This window comes from Biomphalaria glabrata, chromosome 8 (assembly GCF_947242115.1).
Source record: "Biomphalaria glabrata chromosome 8, xgBioGlab47.1, whole genome shotgun sequence".
NCBI classification, from domain to species: Eukaryota; Metazoa; Mollusca; class Gastropoda; family Planorbidae; genus Biomphalaria; species Biomphalaria glabrata.
Genome location: NC_074718.1, coordinates 1,765,560 through 1,783,703, shown reverse-complemented (window position 1 = coordinate 1,783,703; position 18,144 = coordinate 1,765,560). Strand labels below are relative to the sequence as shown.

General features: G+C 35.2%; 1 protein-coding gene across 2 annotated transcripts; it reads right to left on the bottom strand.

Annotated features, from left to right (window-relative positions):
• LOC106062595 (uncharacterized) lies at positions 1-13,317 on the bottom strand. 2 transcript variants are annotated; one of them, XM_056038079.1, is made up of 10 exons: positions 12,703-13,317; positions 11,674-11,771; positions 10,736-10,873; positions 9,543-9,659; positions 8,271-8,401; positions 7,822-7,937; positions 7,573-7,706; positions 7,399-7,481; positions 5,485-7,179; positions 1-2,326 (listed from the first exon to the last, which is right to left on the bottom strand). In XM_056038079.1, exons 3-10 carry the CDS (start codon positions 10,814-10,816, stop codon positions 2,218-2,220), a joined length of 2,466 nt encoding a protein of 821 aa, XP_055894054.1. In that variant the 5' UTR covers positions 10,817-10,873; positions 11,674-11,771; positions 12,703-13,317; the 3' UTR covers positions 1-2,217. The 2 variants fall into 2 exon arrangements, with proteins under 2 accessions (XP_055894054.1, XP_055894055.1); XM_056038080.1 differs by having other exon boundaries at positions 13,013-13,317.
• Between the last annotated feature and the right edge of the window lie 4,827 nt (positions 13,318-18,144).

Here is an 18,144-nt window from a genome sequence, read left to right as displayed (position 1 = left end):
TTTGTTTATTCTACTACATGTGAATACATGATAAAAAGATTTCTACATGAAATCAAGTCAATAAATACATTTGAAAAATAAAATAGAATCATTAATGTAACATGACTTGGACTAAATGAAATAAATATATGATATAATTTAATATTTAGCAATATATGATTTTTTTTGTAAAAATACATGTAATAAATAGTTTGCTAATCAATTTAAAAATTTAAAATAAATGAATCAATTCTATAAGAATCAAGTTTTCAACAAACATTTTATGTAGGAAGTATTTTGATTAAAGAGCAACTCAAATATTTTCACTGAATTACATTGATTTGTTGAAAATCTCTCTTCTAAGAGATGAACAATTTAGAAGGCTTTCATTAGATCACATGGATAGGTTCAAATTTCGTGACTTAGACATACATGATTCAAAGATTTTCATTAAATCACATGAACCATTTCAAAGTCTTTCATTAGATCACATGGATAGGTTCAAATTTCTTGACTTAGACATACACGATTCAAAGATTTTCACTAAATCACATGGACAATTTCAAAGTCTTTCATTAGATCACATGGATAGGTTCAAATTTCTTGACTTAGACATACATGATTCAAAGATTTTCATTAAATCACATGAACTATTTCAAATTTTTTCATAAGATCACATGGATTTGTTCAATCCCTGAGGTTTGGAAAGGAAAATGAAAAAAAAAGGGGGGGTAAAGGAATGTATACTAATCTACATAAACATGATAATATTAAAGTATTTTATTTTTAAAAAATTGGTGTAAGCACCACATTCAAAGAAAAACAATAATATCACAAAATGGACGGAGAAGTGAATCATGTGATCTTAAAACATCACATGCCTATATAATATAATCATATAAATTAAAGAAAAAGGGTTTTGAAATAAAAAACTGGCAATAAATGGTACTGGACAATTCTATCACAACATAGATAGAAAGTGAAAATCAAATGAATTGGCTAAGCTAAAATGATATCATTTTGAAATACAATAGATTATTGAGTCAGGGAAATATTACTTTGAAGTGTTTCATTTCATTTAAAAAAAAAAAAAAAAAATTAGGGGGGGGGGGGATAATATCCTATTTTACATTGAATTTAAGGTTTCAGCTGTTTCGAATAAAAAACAAAATAACTAGATGTTTTTGTTTACCTATTGTATGTAATGGAGCTATGTAATGTAAAACTAATTCATAACAAACTTAACTGCACAAATCTGACTATCTCATACAATGATGTACATATAAATGAGGCTATGTAAAATCTTGCTCTCAAGAAACATTCTGATCATTTCTTAAACTTCATTTAATAAATTCAAGGGACAAAATTATGTGCAGGGGATGGGGGGAATGTCAAAGTGCTGTCCCTTTGAAGTGAGAAAAAAAGCGGTCTGGATTTTGTTAGTCATTAATAAATTGACAATAAAATTTGTGCAATATTGTGATAATTGAAACAACATAGTTAAAATATTTAGATTTACATTGCGTTTCTAAGGCCAAAACATTTTATTGCCAAGAGATAAATTGAAAGTAATTAAATATGCTTTCAGGAAGAATGGTGTTTGAGTGGTAAAGCACTTGGCTTTTGAACTGAGGGGTCAAGGGTTTGAATCCTGGTGAAGATTGGGATTTTTAATTTCAGGATCTTCATGGCACTTTTTTGAGTCCACTCAGTTCTAACGGGTACCTGAAATAAGTTGGGGAAAGTAAATGTGGGTTGGTCACTGTGCTGGCCACATGATCCCCTTGATAGCCATGGGCCACAGAAACCAATGCCCCATGGATCGCAAGGTCTGAAAGGGAAACTTTACTTACTTTAGATATGCTTTCAGCCTGTTATCAAGATGAACGACTAGATTTACACATAAATATGTGCAGGACTTTGTATATTTTATTATAGTGATATAATGCTAGAAAATGTGCAATTTAAATAAGTTAATTAAATAGTTCTAAAACAGGTTTTGAAAGATCCTCATAATAAACTCCCTTAGGAAGACATAGATTTTAGTTATTCTATTTTTTAACACAGCTGTAATGCCAGACAAGCTCATTAAGAAAATGTGTAGACATCAGGTATTCATCAATGGACACAATTGTTAATTTTGCCCAAAGTAATCTTTAAGTTCAGATGACATTTGAAACAGTGTCAGTAGATCTACGCTTTAACAGTGGGGTGCTAACTTGAGCTGAGCCTCTGTGACTAATATAAACTTGTGACTGGAGAGCTCTTCATTAACAAACCAAGCACCATGGGAAGTTTCTCCAATTTAATTTTAATGATCTCTGGGATGACATCAGAGTTCTTGTATCTGAAGGGAAACAAAGTAAGTTTAAAATGGCTATTGATCAGTGGACAAATTACATGTAAGTTTAAAATGGCTACTGACCAGCGGACAAATATGTAACTCTAAATGGCTACTGACCAGCAGACAAATATGTAACTTTAAAATGGCTACTGACCAGCAGACAAATATCATATATGTAAGTTTAAAATGGCTACTGACCAGTGGACAAATATGTAACTTAAAAATGGCTACTGACCAGCAGACAAATAGATGTAAGTTTATGGCTACTGACCAGTGGACAAATACATGTAAGTTTTAAAAGGCTACTGACCAGCAGACAAATAGATGTAAGTATATGGCTACTGACCAATGGACAAATGCATGTAAGTTTTAAAAGGCTACTGACCAGCAGACAAATAGATGCAAGTTTATGGCTACTGACCAGTGGACAAATATATGTAAGTTTGAAATGACTAGTGGACATGAAGTTAACTTATTTTATCCATGCTTCCCTCTTGTCCAGTCTAAAAACAACAAAGACATGATTTAGACATCATGTACTTTCTGTTCTATTACATCATGCTCAAAAGTAAATTCTGTACACACATTTGACACTCAAAGAACTGCAGAAAACAGGCGTAGACAACAAAAGGAAAACTTAAGTAGAACCCTTCATTGACAGCAGCTTTGTCAGCATTAGATGTGTCAAAATAGGTTTGCTATTTTGACATATTTTGGATGTTCCTTTGGAATAGAAGATTTCTACATACTCGCATAAATCTTGCACAGAATGATGAGGGAAGCCAGAAGGCAGGGCTTTAACTTGGGACCATCAGGAAAACAGTCCTGAGAACATCCATATGTAGCTTACATCTGTGTTAGCATGGTCATGTAATATACTGCACTCATCCTTAATCTTTGGAATTAAAGACATTGATTTACATACACAGTTTAAATCTGTGATTATTTTTCATGGTGATTTCTTTAATCATATGCATTTTATTTTCTTTTTCTGTGGATTGAGTTTGATATGATTAAATTTCAATCAACATAATATTGATATACATGCCACAACAACCTAAAGAACTTGACAACTTGCGTTATGAATAACATGACACCTATATTGAACCTGAATAAATTAACAGCCAAATACTGTACAATTGGAAGCATGAAACATCTAACTGTAAAACTTCTGTAATCTACTGAACTGTACTGCTGTATTGAACTTGTACTGGACTCTCTATCCAGAACTTCACTGCTTGTGTTCTACTGGACTCTACCCAGAGCAAGTCTCAAAGTCAAGTAAAGTTTCCCTTGCAGACCTTGCAGTCTATGGGGCAGATGATCTTAAGGTCATCTGTTCCTAAGGCCAATGGTCAACAAGCAGGATGTCATGTCATGTGGCCAGCATAATGAACAACTGCCCTAACTTTCCCCAACTAAAGTCAGGTACCCATTAGAGCTGGGTGGACTTAGTGGTGCCCTAAAAATCCAGAAATTCAAAATCTCACGTTTCAACAAGATTAGAACCCAAGACCTCAGATTTGGAAGCCAAGTGCTTAACCACTCAACCACCAGCACCCCAGAGCATGTCTTAAGAAGGATCAAAATACCATCAGCTTGCTGCCAGTTCTTTCTAGACAACTGCATGTTTATCTCACAGGGGATCTTCACAGAAAATGTTTATACCAGTAGGCCTACTTTTCTGAAGGGCCACCACTTCTCATGTGTGTATGCCGGTCACACACACAGCTACCTCTACTCAATTCACCAGGTCATTTATAAATGTATTAGTTAGGAATCCACAGGTGTGTATGCTACATTGAGAGATATAAGTAACTTAGATAACAAAAATAGTTCAGCTGTCAAAACAAGACCAAAAGGAGAATGTTAATTTCTCAAACGTTTCAAAGAGCTCAATTGCTGATCCATCCAGAGGTTAAAGAGAGAGAGAGAGTAATGTTTATAGTTTGGATTCATATTCCTTTCCTCCTCTTCACAAATACACATCTAGCACCTTCTAAAGAGAGGAGGCTGAGTGGTAAAGCACTAGGCTTCTGAACCAAGGGGTTCCGGATTCAAATCCTAGTGAAAACTGGGAATTTAAATACCAAATCTTTAGGGTGCCTGTGAGTCCACCCAGCTTTAATAAGTACCAGACATTAGTTGGGGTTAAGTATAGGCAATTGGTCATTGTGCTGGCCACATGACACCCTTCTTAAACATGAGCCAGAGAAACCGATGACCTTTATTATCTGTCCCATTGATCGCAAGGTCTGGACTTAACTACCTTCTATAGTTTAGCCATCTTTTTTGCGTGCATGTAAGTGACTTTCCTGCTGGGAACAGAACCAGGAAAAGAAAAGCAGAGGAGGTGATGGGAGGACGACATTAAGGAATGGATGGGCCTGTCAATAAAACTGAAAAGACAGTGAAGATTTGAGAAAGACAGTCCACGGGTCAATGGTTCGAAAGGCTAAGAAACAGATGAAGGTGAATTGAAATTTGAAACTAAAAAAAAGTGGTTGCATAAAACAGAATATATTTAAATGAAAAAAAAAAATCCTTCTGGAGTCAGATTTAAAAATCAAAAATCAATTTAAAAAGTACACATACACAAAGGAATTTGATAAAATGAAGGGAGATTAATAGAGGTGATTGCAATGAGGTTATCAGTTTCTTAAGAATCAGTTGGTTTTTCTTCTTGCAATAACAACCAAAAAGCAAATATAGGGGCAAGGTGGCTGAAAGGTAAAGCGCTTGACTTCTCAACGGAAAGGTCTTGGATTCAAATCTCAGTAGAGCTGGAATTTTGAATTCCAGATTTTTTTAGGACACCCCTGAGTCCACTCAATTCTAGTTGGTAATGGACAATAGTTTGTGAAAGTAAAGGTGGTTGGTCATTGCGCTGGCCACTTGACACCCTCGTTAACCATTGGCCATAGAAACAGATGACTTTTACATCATCTGCCCTATAGATCACAAGGTTGGAATGGGAACTTTACTTTTATAAGTATATCTACTTATTATGTTTCATGTTGTATATACCATATTTTATGCCAAACCAGATAGCCACATACCAGCAATGATCACAAACTACGTAGTTTTCCTATCACATACCCATCATGTTATTTCACATGCACTTTTAATGTCACTGATATAGATAAAATTTTAAAAGATACCTTTTTTGGTTGCCATCCTGATCTATATAGGTCATCGTTGCTTCTGCAGATTTAATGCCAAGTTGTGTTCCATCATTATATAAAATCCAAACAGCACCAGATGCATAGAATGATGCCCAGCCTGTATAGGGGACAAATACCTGGCGTATTGGGTCGCAGCCTGAAGAAGGTGAGCTACTTGGACTGTCGCTATAGCAACTGGAAATTGACATGTCAAGAGAGTTGTGCATGTGAGATGGGCGAGTCAGGTCGACCTTGCACCTTTCAAGGTCACTCATAAGGAACTGTTTCTGAGGTGACATGGGGAGGTAATGCCCCCTGCTACCCAGATCAGACTTATTTAGTTTCTCTTCCTGTTTGGTTCTTCGAATGTTGGCGCACCAGCTTGTGTTTCTAGAACTGTTGCTACAACTACTACTGGCACAACTGTTCTGAGAGCTGTGTTCCATACAACTATTGTGGCTGCAGCCTTCTGCATTTGCTGCAAGTCCACTATCAGAAGGAGTAATTTGTTGAGAAAAGTCCATTGACATAGCTTGCTGTGAATTAACGTTTGTCCAATGGACACCTGTCGAAAGTGATCTTGCGAAAGCAGGTAAAACCTTTATTGCTGATGCCTGAATCGTTGATTGACTTAACAGACAGTCGGAAGTAATCGAAGAATTTAGCTTTTCACTCTGATCTTTTCTCTCTCGATAAATTTTCTGATTTTGTTGCGTTAAATCATTTGAAAATGGAAGACTTAATATCTTATTTTCTTCCTTCTTGTTGACCCCTTCATTCTCCTGTCCTTGTTTATCCAAAGGATTAGACATGAGGTCAGGTATGCATTCCCCTTCACAAATTGACAGCTCCACTGAGGGCTTTGTAGGAATATCTGGCAAATCATGCGCTAGACAATCTGGCATGGGCGATGGTGAGATTGGTGGTTCAGTCGTCGTCTCTTCAAGGAACAAATTCCTTCGAACAGATTTTAATTCAGTCTCATCAACTAGTGCCCCCAGGGTCAAACTATGGTTAGTTGCGGCTTTATGAAACTGCTGGTGCCTGATTGAGTCTACGCTGTAGAAGTGGGGATTATAGGCAGGAGGTATAGAGGATTTCTTTGGTGTGACATAATTACTAGATTGGCAAGTTCCATAGTATACATTCTCAGTATTATCACAGACATTGGAAGGTGTTAATGTTTGACTGTTCGTTGTATTATTTGTACCTCGCGCAGGTATATAACATGTTTCCTTGCTCTCCAATTTGATTTTACTGAAATTTGAGAACTGCTCAAGCATATCTTGACTTGTTTTTTCTTCTTTTTGTATGGCACTATTTTCTGGGGATGTAGGCATCCAATTAAACTGTGTATGAGTCACTAAAGGTACACTAAATGGATGAATAGGAAATTGTCTATCAGCAGAACTATTCTTTTCATTCTCAGGTTTGACTAATCTATCACACTGCTGAGGACTGAATCTTTCACTTGGAGATATTCCTACCGAGCGAAGATCAGTTCTTGACAGGGTTTGTATTTTCGTCAGTGGAAGACCATATGGATTGTAAGCTGTAATGGCATTCTGGGATATCCTTGTCATCTGATCTTGTGTGTGAGGTAATGTTCTGGGATGGTGATTATGTAAGAATTCCGGTGAAAGTTTCTGAGGGGTGTGTGACAGTGACGCCAACTTGAACGGTGCAGTTTTCCTTTAAATGAAAGAAATACAAAAAAAAATATTAATTTCCTTTTGGATTTCAAAAGTATATTTTTAATATATATCTAACTCGGTTAATAATAATAAAATTTCTTTAGTATTGTTAATATGGAAGCCAACATTAATTCTAAACATGTAAAAACTTATAATAAACTAACAATATTGAAATGAATAGAATAGTATTTAATTTGAGAATAAAAAATTGACTTACGTGCCAATACTAAGAGGAAATAATTCTTGCTTTGCCTGTAGTTTGTTGACAGATTCTTGAATCTCCAGACATTGAAGATGGCACTAGGAACACAAAGAAAATAAACTTGTAGAGAATAAAGAAATAAACCCAAACTCTAACCCTGAAGATTTCTAATGCATCGATAGCTCTTACCTTTTTAGCCAATTCCACTTTCTCTAATGTGATGGCACTGACATGACTACTAACAAATGTGACATCAAAGGAGCCAACGCTGCCATTTGCCTCCGTTATTGTGACTTTTGAATCAGTAAATACAACTGTGACACCTACAAAGAGGTTATAAATCAAGAATTAACACATTTAAAAAAATGTAGAGTTTCTATAAATATTTGTGTAACCCAAAACAAACTGTGATAAAATGAGTCTAAAATTTGTATTTACCATCGTTAAAAATGGCCTGAAAGTCTTGACATGGTCCATTCTCCATTAACAAACACCTGGCCATGTCCGTCATTAGAATGATTTTGGGTGTTTTGCATTTTATAACATCTACAAATCTGTATCATATAAGAAAAAAAGCATTCTTCTTTTTTGCAATAAAAAACATTTTGACTATACAAGCAAACAAAGATCTATTTTCTAATATAAATCAACTCAGTAAATATTTTTATCATAATAGTACTAAAGAAATATTGTTCGATAACACAGATTTTGTCAGAAACATTTGAACTCAAGTATGAACCGTGAAACAGTTGTGTTAAGAATCCAAATGAAACATGGCCAGGCATCCATCAAGTAGTGTATAAATGAATTCCAGTTATTTAGACAAGACAGGTACTTTAAAATTATCAGAAGTCTACAAGTTTGATATAAATATACTATATACTTACTTGTAGGCATGTTGGTACATCCTCCACAGCTTATCTGGCAAGTCAGGATAGAGAAATACTTTGTCTGGTTGTGTAGACACTGGACATCCTTCTATAGCTGCCACACCTTCTGCATTTTGGTAGATCTCAATCTGGGCAAAGTCAAGAATTATTGGCCAAATCAAATCTCAGGAAACTAATTTTTTGGTGATATTTAGGAATAAAAATCTACAACAGCTTGGGGTTAGGGCATGGAGACGAAAGGCCCAGGAGAGATCTGAATGGATAGATGTGTTAAAGCAGGACAGAGCCCTCTATGGGCTGTAGCGCCACTGGGATGGATGGATGGATTTAAGAATTAAACTGAGTTAATGTTGGCTGCAGGCATGTAAATTTGCATTTTAACTATATTTCTGAAATTATAAATGTCTATTTTTAAACTAGGGTCAACACAGGTATGCCAAAGACATAGACAACAGCCTGATGATGTGGTAAATAATAAATACTGGTATATGCTTCTGACTATCATCACAGGGTTTCGGTTAGGATGTAATAATCTTCATTTCTGAAGAAACAGCAGTAAAATGTAAAACAAACATAATGAACACAAAATTAATATACTGAATGTTGCATGACCAACAAGAAGATTGTAAGCTAAAGAAGATTCATCAGATTTTCCGATCTATTGAGATCTACATTGTTTGTAAAAAAAACGCATTTTATTGTCTGGAATAAGCAGTTCTGAGAGTAGGTAGACAGATGCAAATGCGATCTGAATGCAGTCTGAGGTATCACAACCTGGAATCTTATTCTAATAATTCAAGAACAAGTGTGAACAATTTACATATTTCTTATTAACAATAAATGAACATTTGATCACTTTGTATACAAAATCAAATCCTTTTTCTTCCCAGTTAATATGCTATATGACAATGGAATTAGTTGAAGAGATCTCTTATAATAAAATAGTAATTGCAACGTGTACACATAAAATAGAGTAAATGTGAATTACAACGACATTACTTGGTAATATCAATATTCATTATCAATAACTCATAGTTCTAAACTTTTTAGCTAACACAATAATAATAATAAGGTATATGTCTCAAGCCTGAAGATAAAAGAATAGTGCAGTATTTCAGGACGCTATGTAGACCATGCTGTGACCTACATATTTTGCCACACCAATGCAGTCAATACTATTTGAAACAATATTACTTGAAGGCCATATGAAAACCAACGGGTAAACAACTCACAGGAGTTCTTTGAAAGTTTATTCGTTACGTCACTCACCTGTTTTCCATCAGGTGAAACATGAAATAACTCTTTGGCTATCTCTGGTCCATCAGGCTGGTTGTTCATTGTACCAAGTAGCTCCAGTGAGACATGGCCACTGTCTGTTACTGTCATCTGGAAAAAAACAAGCAGATGTGTCGGAATGATGTAATGGCAACTTAGCTAGATGATGTTAGTTTGTAAAATGTTTCGGATATTCCTTCAGAGTTGACGATTATCTACTTCCTAGGCCAACCTCACATAGGTTGATGGGGGATGGCAGTGCTCAGGGTATGAACCCAGTAATATTCAAATGACCAAATACTGGAAGCGTGGGTGAGAGGCCAAGTACGCTTAAACTTGGCTTGGCTACCTATCAAGGGGCTTCGAGGTTTGACACCCGACTTAAGCAGAGTTGTGTTTACTGTTTCTAGGTGATGATAAACTCATGTTATAGTTATAGTTTCAAATTCAATGTTAATTTCTTCTGTTTATATCTCTCTTTTCCTTCTTTCGCTAGATATGTGTCTCCGTCTTTTTCTCTCCAAATATATATCCCATTCTTTCTCCCTCTCTCTATCCAATTCTTTTTCTATATCCCCTTCTTTCTCTCTTGCTCTCTCTCTATCCCATTCTTTCTTCCATCCCATAATTTCTCTCTTGCTCTCTCTCTATCCCATTCTTTCTTCCATCTCATAATTTCTCTCTCTCTCCCTATCCCATTCTTTCCCTCTCTCTATATCTTAGAATCGGCCCTATGCTCCCCTGGGAGTGCACAGGATTAAGTCAAGTAAGTCATATCTTCGAATACTTAATCCCTTTATTTTATTTTGTATAAGGATTTTTATTTTTTTTTGCTTGGTGATGTGATATATGCGTCAGTTGTCACAATGGTCATGAGTTCAAATCCGTCTGCTTTCACCCCCTACTGTCCTACTGAAGGAATATACTGTATATTCCCACCCATTGGCTACATAGCATTTTGCTGATTTTGCTCTAAAGATATATTTTTTTTTAAATAATTTCATCAAGTTCATGAATTTCTCAAGCAATTTTTAAATCAGAAAAACTCTCAAATTTACACATTATATCATCCATATGCGTTTTAAAACTGCATCAATGTTTCACTGATTTTTTTAACTTGCGCGAGGGGAATGAAACGTAACTTCTGCGAATAGTGGTGGGATACTGTAAAACAAAACAAAACTTACAATGACTTTGTTGACTCGCTGTCTGATAGGTTTCAACCTGGCCGTATTTATTAGGGGACATTTTGGTATGCAGGCAGCCATCTTGTGGTGGCCACTCTTTTGAATTTTCCTGTTTTTCACTAGTCTCTGTAAGCAGCACTGAAAACAGATTTGTTGAATTAGTGGAAAACAGATTTGTTGAATTAGTAGGAAAACAGATTTGTTGAGTTAGTGGGAAAACAGATTTGTTGAATTAGTGGAAAACAGATTTGTTGACTTAGTGGAAAACAGATTTGTTGAATTAGTGGAAAACAGATTTGTTGAGTTAGTGGAAAACAGATTTGTTGAGTTAGTCCACACTAGTTACTGTAAACTCTACCACAACTTCTATACCGGTACTATAGGTCTTTTTATACAATTTATACAAAAGGTCTACAATAGATTCACATCAACTATAGTATTGGCCTATAATTTATTAGCATGAGTTTAGTTGCTATAGCTAAAGGTTCTCCTTTCAGACCCTTGCTATCCAAAGGGCAGATGATTTAAAGGTCATCTGTTTCTGTGGCCTACATTTAAGGAGGGTATCATGTGGACAGCACAACCACCAACTGAGTTTACTTTTCCACAAATAATTTCAGGTACCCATTAGAGCTGGGTGTACTTAGAGGTGCCCAAGAATCCCAACATATATCATGTCTTCACCAGGATTCTTATATAATACAGACGCTACTTCAAAAAAGAAGATGATTACATCATGCAACTCAGGACTCATAGTTTGGAAGACAAGTGCTTTACAGCTCAGCCACTGTGCCTCCTAGTTACTATAAGTAACTCAAATTGTCTATAATCTATCCTCAGCATCTTCATTTAGCTTAAAAGAGCTATAAACCAAGCATAAAATAAAAGTACAGTAGCTAGCATAATTAAGTCACAGTCTAAATCTCAATATGACTTACTTTATATTTAGTGTCTGCTCCTGAGTAAGGGGTACAAAGCTGACTCTATTCATCCTTCTTGCAATTTTTCAAAATTAGACTTGCGCTTTTTTGTTTATCTGAATATATAGAAAGTTTGAATTAAATTATTGTTTTGAATTTGCTAGAGAAGAGCATGAATAATAAAGAATCTTATATGAACTTTTCTTATAACATTCACATTAAAGATATTGATTTGAAGTTAAAGACGAAGTTCTAATTTTTAAAAATATCTTATCTTATAAATTACAGACTTTACTTCAAAAGAGATATGTTAATCTTATCATTATATAATACAGACGTTACTTCAAAAAAGAAGATGATTACGTCCTACGCGTCATGCATTTAGTCATGCATGTTAACCAATGACTTAAATTCTGCCAAGTCACTGGTTTTCCTGGCTAGCTCAGGCAACCCATTCCATTCTCTATTAGCACTAGGGAAGAAGGAGTATTTGTACAAATTTGTCCTAGCATATGGGATGAGGAATGTGCCTTTCGGTGACTTAAACTTTGTGAAGTTGTTTTTTCCTAGAAAAGCTTATTCAGGCAGCTCATTCCATGATCTAACAGCACTAGTAGCACTTGTACCAATTTGTCTCAGTATGTGAAATAAGAAATGTGCCTTTATCTTTGTGTCTTTCTGAGTTTTTTTTTAAATTAGGTTTTTTATTTGTAAATTATGAATCAGTGTTTAATGTATTATTGCTATATACTTTATTCTTGTATATCAACAATCTAGAAATAATTTCTAAATAAACAATGCCCCCAAGAAAATGACCTACATGTAGTAGACTTTAATTCAGATTTAATTAGTACTTGGTGTAGTTTGTAAATTATAGACTTGTCTTAACATATTTTTAAAATTAATTTAGAGCCTTTTAAAATAGATACAATCATATTAAAAATATATAAGAATTAGACTGTTTTATGTAGATAAAATCTTGATCTAGGTATAAAAAATGTCCACAAGAAAATAGAAATGTACTCGTATGAAACTAGTAGAGCTTACCTTTTTAAACATAAAATCTCAACATTTTAGTAGTTAAGTTATAGATACATAACATTTTGCACTGTCCTGAGAGACCTTTTGTATTGTGTTATTTATTTATTTTCCCACTTCGAATCAACATTCAATATTAATATATTATTAGATCTAGATCAGTATCCAGAGAAACGAAGATTGAACATCATTTTTCTCAATCCAACAACACACTAAATGACAGTAACACGGCTGTGCAAGTCCTAACGTATTTCTGTATCAGAATATCGCAGTAGGGCAAGTCCCAGTAATGAATCTAGATCTACAAGAAATTTAATACCAAAGTCTTAATAGCAGTCCTACATCTCACAGCGGGAATGTGCGTTACTGGCTTGAAGTGATCCCTGATCAATCAATACTTTTTTTTTTTCATTCAAATATTATGGCCACTCTGGTAACTGTCCCCGATAAAATAACTTGGTTATAGATCTCTATTCACAATACAACATAGACATAGAAACGGCGATAAGACGGTGTTCTGGTATTTTATCGCTCTCCTTTTCATATTTCTTATTTGTATAAATAGATATTTACACGTCTGCCTGTCTGATCAATAACATGTTGGTAGGTAAGGTGGTGACAGATTATAGGAAACAGGTGGAACTGAGATCGATTTTTCGCTTTTGCCAATACATGTCTAGACTTGCCAAATATTTTTAGCGTACTTGATTTCATCAGAGGGAGATAATCGGCTTTACAGTCCAGATGTAGATGATAGATCTAAATATTTTTAATTTAGATTATAATATAATGTTTTTTTTTATTTATAAATATTTTAATTTTAAAAAATATTACTAACACAGGGACATTTTTTTTAAATGTGTGTGTATGCCACTGTATGGGGGCGGAATGGGAAAATTGCTTTTTTTACTGGTGCTGCATGAAAGATATTTTGGTTAACTCCCTTTCAACGCGTATAATGCTTTCACTATAAAAATATAATTTGCATACGTTACATGGGTGACAAAATAATTTTCCACTTGGAGAGGGCTTGTTGTATCTTTCGCGTAGCCCACAGTTGGTTTGATCTTCCCATCAATTTCACAAAGAAAAGTAAATGATTGTTAAGTTATCAACTGGCAGGATGCATTGAACTGCAAGGACATATATATATTTTATAGAATATAGGCCTATATATTCGAGCTTATTTAGCGAGCCACCTAGAAAATGTCAAAGATTGTCTATCTCACAGATAACATGATCGAACAGAGGTGGCCAAAGACCAGCACTGTACTTATAATAAAACATTGATAGTCATGAGTAATAGGCCTATTTGTTTGTCTTTTTTAATGGGGTGTTCATTAACAATACTGTGTACCGGTAGCCTATGTTTGGTGGAGATGTTACAAAAAAATCAGAGGATGGAGGTTACGATGCTTGCCACCATTTCTCCCCCTGTTTGCTTTTTATATTGTTATGACTTTGCCATGCGCACCGCCATCCAAGATAGTACAGAAAGAAAGTGCGCACTATCTGTGACTAAACAAGTCGGATGTTGACATGAGAGAGAAAACGATTTTCGCCCGAGGAGAGAGCCAATATTGAGATGCTGTGCTCAAGGCAGATGCCCCTTTGTGTTTGTCATGTCTCCGTGTAAATAAACGTCTTTGTCTCGTTGAGTTGCCTCACTTCAGTTATTACAATATTTACGTAAAGAAGTGTACACAGCGATAAATCTTGTTAAGATCTCTTCCACTCACAGATTTCTTTACATTTTGTAGAAAAGGGGGATGGGCGGTAGGCAACATAGAAACAGGCTTATAAAACAATAAATATCTTACATTATTTACATAATTTCTTCATTTCTATTAACTTTAAATAAATATAAAAAATATCTTTATTTCCCCCACAAACGCCCATCTCTTTCTTCTCAGCCAGAAGATATATAGGCTTGGACATAGGCATCATATAGTAAGTGACACGCTTTAAAAAATGTCACTCACTATACAGGACTGAATTTTGAAAGAATATCAGAGAGCATGGGCGTAGCCAGGATTTCATTTCGGGGGGGGGGGGATACGCCCATGTCAGAGATAGAAGGGCAACAATAGAGTGCCGGGGGGGGGGGATAGGAGAATCAGAAAACCCAAGCCACGAATTAGACGGATTGTTGCTTTGGACACTTTGGAGTTTCAACCATTCTCGAGTATGGAAGTGAAAAGTTCTTGAATGACCTGAATGATCTGCTAAAATGTGTTGAAGGCTTAATGCAGGAGTGATGGATCGTATCCAGGGGCGGACTGGGTGTCAAGATCGGCCCGGGCATTTCTATACCATCCAGCCCATAAATTGTATATTATACGATGGGCACACAATTCTGGGTCTACCTGTCCTCAAAATGATTCTATTTATTTAGAAAATGTATCGATACAGTTGCATGCATACAGTTCTTTAATACGTGCCTTAGAGACATCAATGAGGCCCCTGTCTTATAAAATACAGACGTAATTTAAAACAAAAAGATTATTGCTGTGGTAATACCGGCCCATTTGGGGACCGGCCCACCGGGCATTTGCCCGAACGCCCATATAGCCAGTCCGCCCATGATCGTATCAAACTACTGCTTCGGTCCCAGCCATATAGATCTGTTTACAGAACATAGGGCACGGAGGTACGCTCTCGAAGTTGCGCACGTGCGGCTCCTCTGGTAAGCCCGCAGAGGGGTTCTCAAACTTTGCCAAAAAGGTCAGTCTGCGTTGTTAAGTTTTGTTTTTTTTTCTACTAGCTAGACTTTCTACAAAAGTGATTTTCTGGTGCAAGAACTTAATTTCTCAAGATGTGTTAAACCATCGCATGTTTTACCGCTTCACTTTCATGAGAAAATATGTTAAATATGTAATATGTTTCATAAAGGTTATTTATGGCATTTTACTTTACGATCGGGATAGCCATTGCATTGAAATAAATAGGATACCTGTGTGTAGTCGCTGAATGAACTCTTTATGTTGTCTGTTGTATTTATGTGTATTTTTCTGTTGGTGTTGTCTTTATATGAGAAAAGAGCCCTTGTAATCACAACAAATTTCCGTAAGGATCAATAAAGCAGTCTTTGTCTCTGTCTTTGGAGTGGATAAGCTATCTCATTTTCCGTATCAATTAATTCTTCCAAAAATGTAACACCTATGTGACGTTGTGGTTGTTCATAGCTAGCTTTTTGGGCAACAGAATGACTAAATAAGCAATTGACATGATTATGGTTTAACAAATATGTATATAAATAAATCTATTTGTGTTTAGAATACCTTAGGCCATAAGCACTAATATTAGTGTGCTTTTATAATTAAAAACAAACTTTTCCTGGTAATAAAAATTGTTTAATTTATAGAGCGCTGTTAACAAACACGTTCTTCTGAAAAATGGTTAACGCATACCAAGAGTTGCGATGGCATGGAGGCCATGTGAAAGTGTAAACTGAGACGTCCTCGTAGAACTTGGCGCCACACTTTCATGGAGGACCTCACAGTGGACACCAGGTGGGAAGAGGCTTCAGACATTGCCAGTTACAGATCTTTGTCTTAAGTAAGTTAACAAACATAATATAGGCTCATGGCAGATAATAGTTTATAATTTTCTTAATTTCAATATAAAAAAAATGAAAATTATTTTGGGGAATATCTTATCTTCTATAATATAGATGTTACTTCAAAAAAAGATGATTACGTCCTACGGTACGCGCTATGCATATTAACCAATGACCTAAATTCTGCCAAGTCACTGGTTTTCCTGACTAGCTCAGGCAACCCATTCCATGCTCTAATAACACTAGGGAAGAAGGAGCATAAAACTGCACATGTAGTCCTGTTGTGTATAGGGGATCTACTGCTGTTTTGGTTTTACGAAGAGCACATTACTTTTCTTTTCATTGTTAATGCATTTAAGAAATGCTCCCCGAAGTTGTTTTTTTTTTTTATGTGTAATTTATATAATAATTGCCTTATAACTAAATAAAAAAAAAAATTAAAAAGAAAGCTGATACTGTATTTGCCTCTAGGTCAATCAATTGAAATCTTGGGGAAGGGCCTAGTTTTGTTTTTGTTTGTAGTTGGGAATATTTCGCTTGAAATGACCCTGAGGCAAACACACGCAGAGCTTTCAATAATGAGGAAGTTTAATCGTTTTATATAGCGCAGAACTTACCTGTATAACTTATTTTGGTCTTTGACAGTTTGATTATTTTGAAGAAATATGACAGCAATAAGCTGATTAAACTTTTAAAAGATTTTAATGTTGAAGTATAGTTAAGAATTGATTAAATGACTTAATTAAATGCACGTTTTAAAGAGAACATTTATGAAGTATCGGTCTAAGACAACAAAGTTTTTTTATTTATTTTTTTTTTAAAATAATTATCTCCCTTTGTATTTGCAAGATTTAATCAGCTAATACTTGATTTTTTTTTTTGGCAAGTTGCGTTATGTTCAACTGTCATTGCCCCAATTGATGCAAAATGACTTTAGCAATACATTTAAAACAACAATGTTCAAAATAGTGATTTAAAACCTTTCAAAATATGGAGAATCTGCAGACATTTGTGTGTTACTTGGCTCCTGGAAGCAGATCAGGAAATTATTTTTTTTTTTTAATAGAGCTTAGATTTTCATTAAATCCCTCCCTCTTCTTTTTGGACACTATGTAGGCCAGTGATGAATGCATAATGTATTACAATTTTTCTTGCTTCACTATTTGTTCAATGTTGAAGTTCAGATATGGTGACATTCGTTTGAAGTTTGTTTTTTCTTCAGATGAGCACTAGATCAACTAATGCAGTGATGCCCAGCGGGCCGTTTTATTTCCGACACTCGTCTCGCGGGCCACATGACCGAAAAGTTTCAAAAACGAAATGAAATTGTTCTGAAACTATTTTGGTAGAAATTGAGAATTTAATATTTAATTAATAGGTTATTTGACATTTTTTTTTTACGCGTCAGAAAACAGCTTCATTTCTCTACTTAAAATGTGAGCAACAGTGTAGATAGCTTTACAACCGTCTACATTTTTTGGTCTCTTTTGGTAAATATTCACATGGATCCTCCAATCTCTAGGCGTAGTTTAACAATCTTTTAAATGCGACTCTAACCAATAATGTCGCCATATTTATTTTATAATGCCGTTTGTATGTTGTTTTATTAAAAAGTCACTTTCTTTATAAAATAAATATGTTGGTTTATAAACATGTTTAACAAAAAAAGTAAAGATAGGTTCCCTTTTCCTGGTAGATTCTACATTCAGAGTTCCAATGCATAAACACACAAATGTTAAAGATCACAATACCAATCTATCGGAGAAAAAATGAGGGCCCAAACGTAGGTAAAGATACATTTTTTCAACCTTTTTTGGAAGGGAGTAGGAGATTTCTACACTTTGAGCTGACGTTTCGGCGGGCCTGATGGAACCACGTTGAGGATCTGGCCC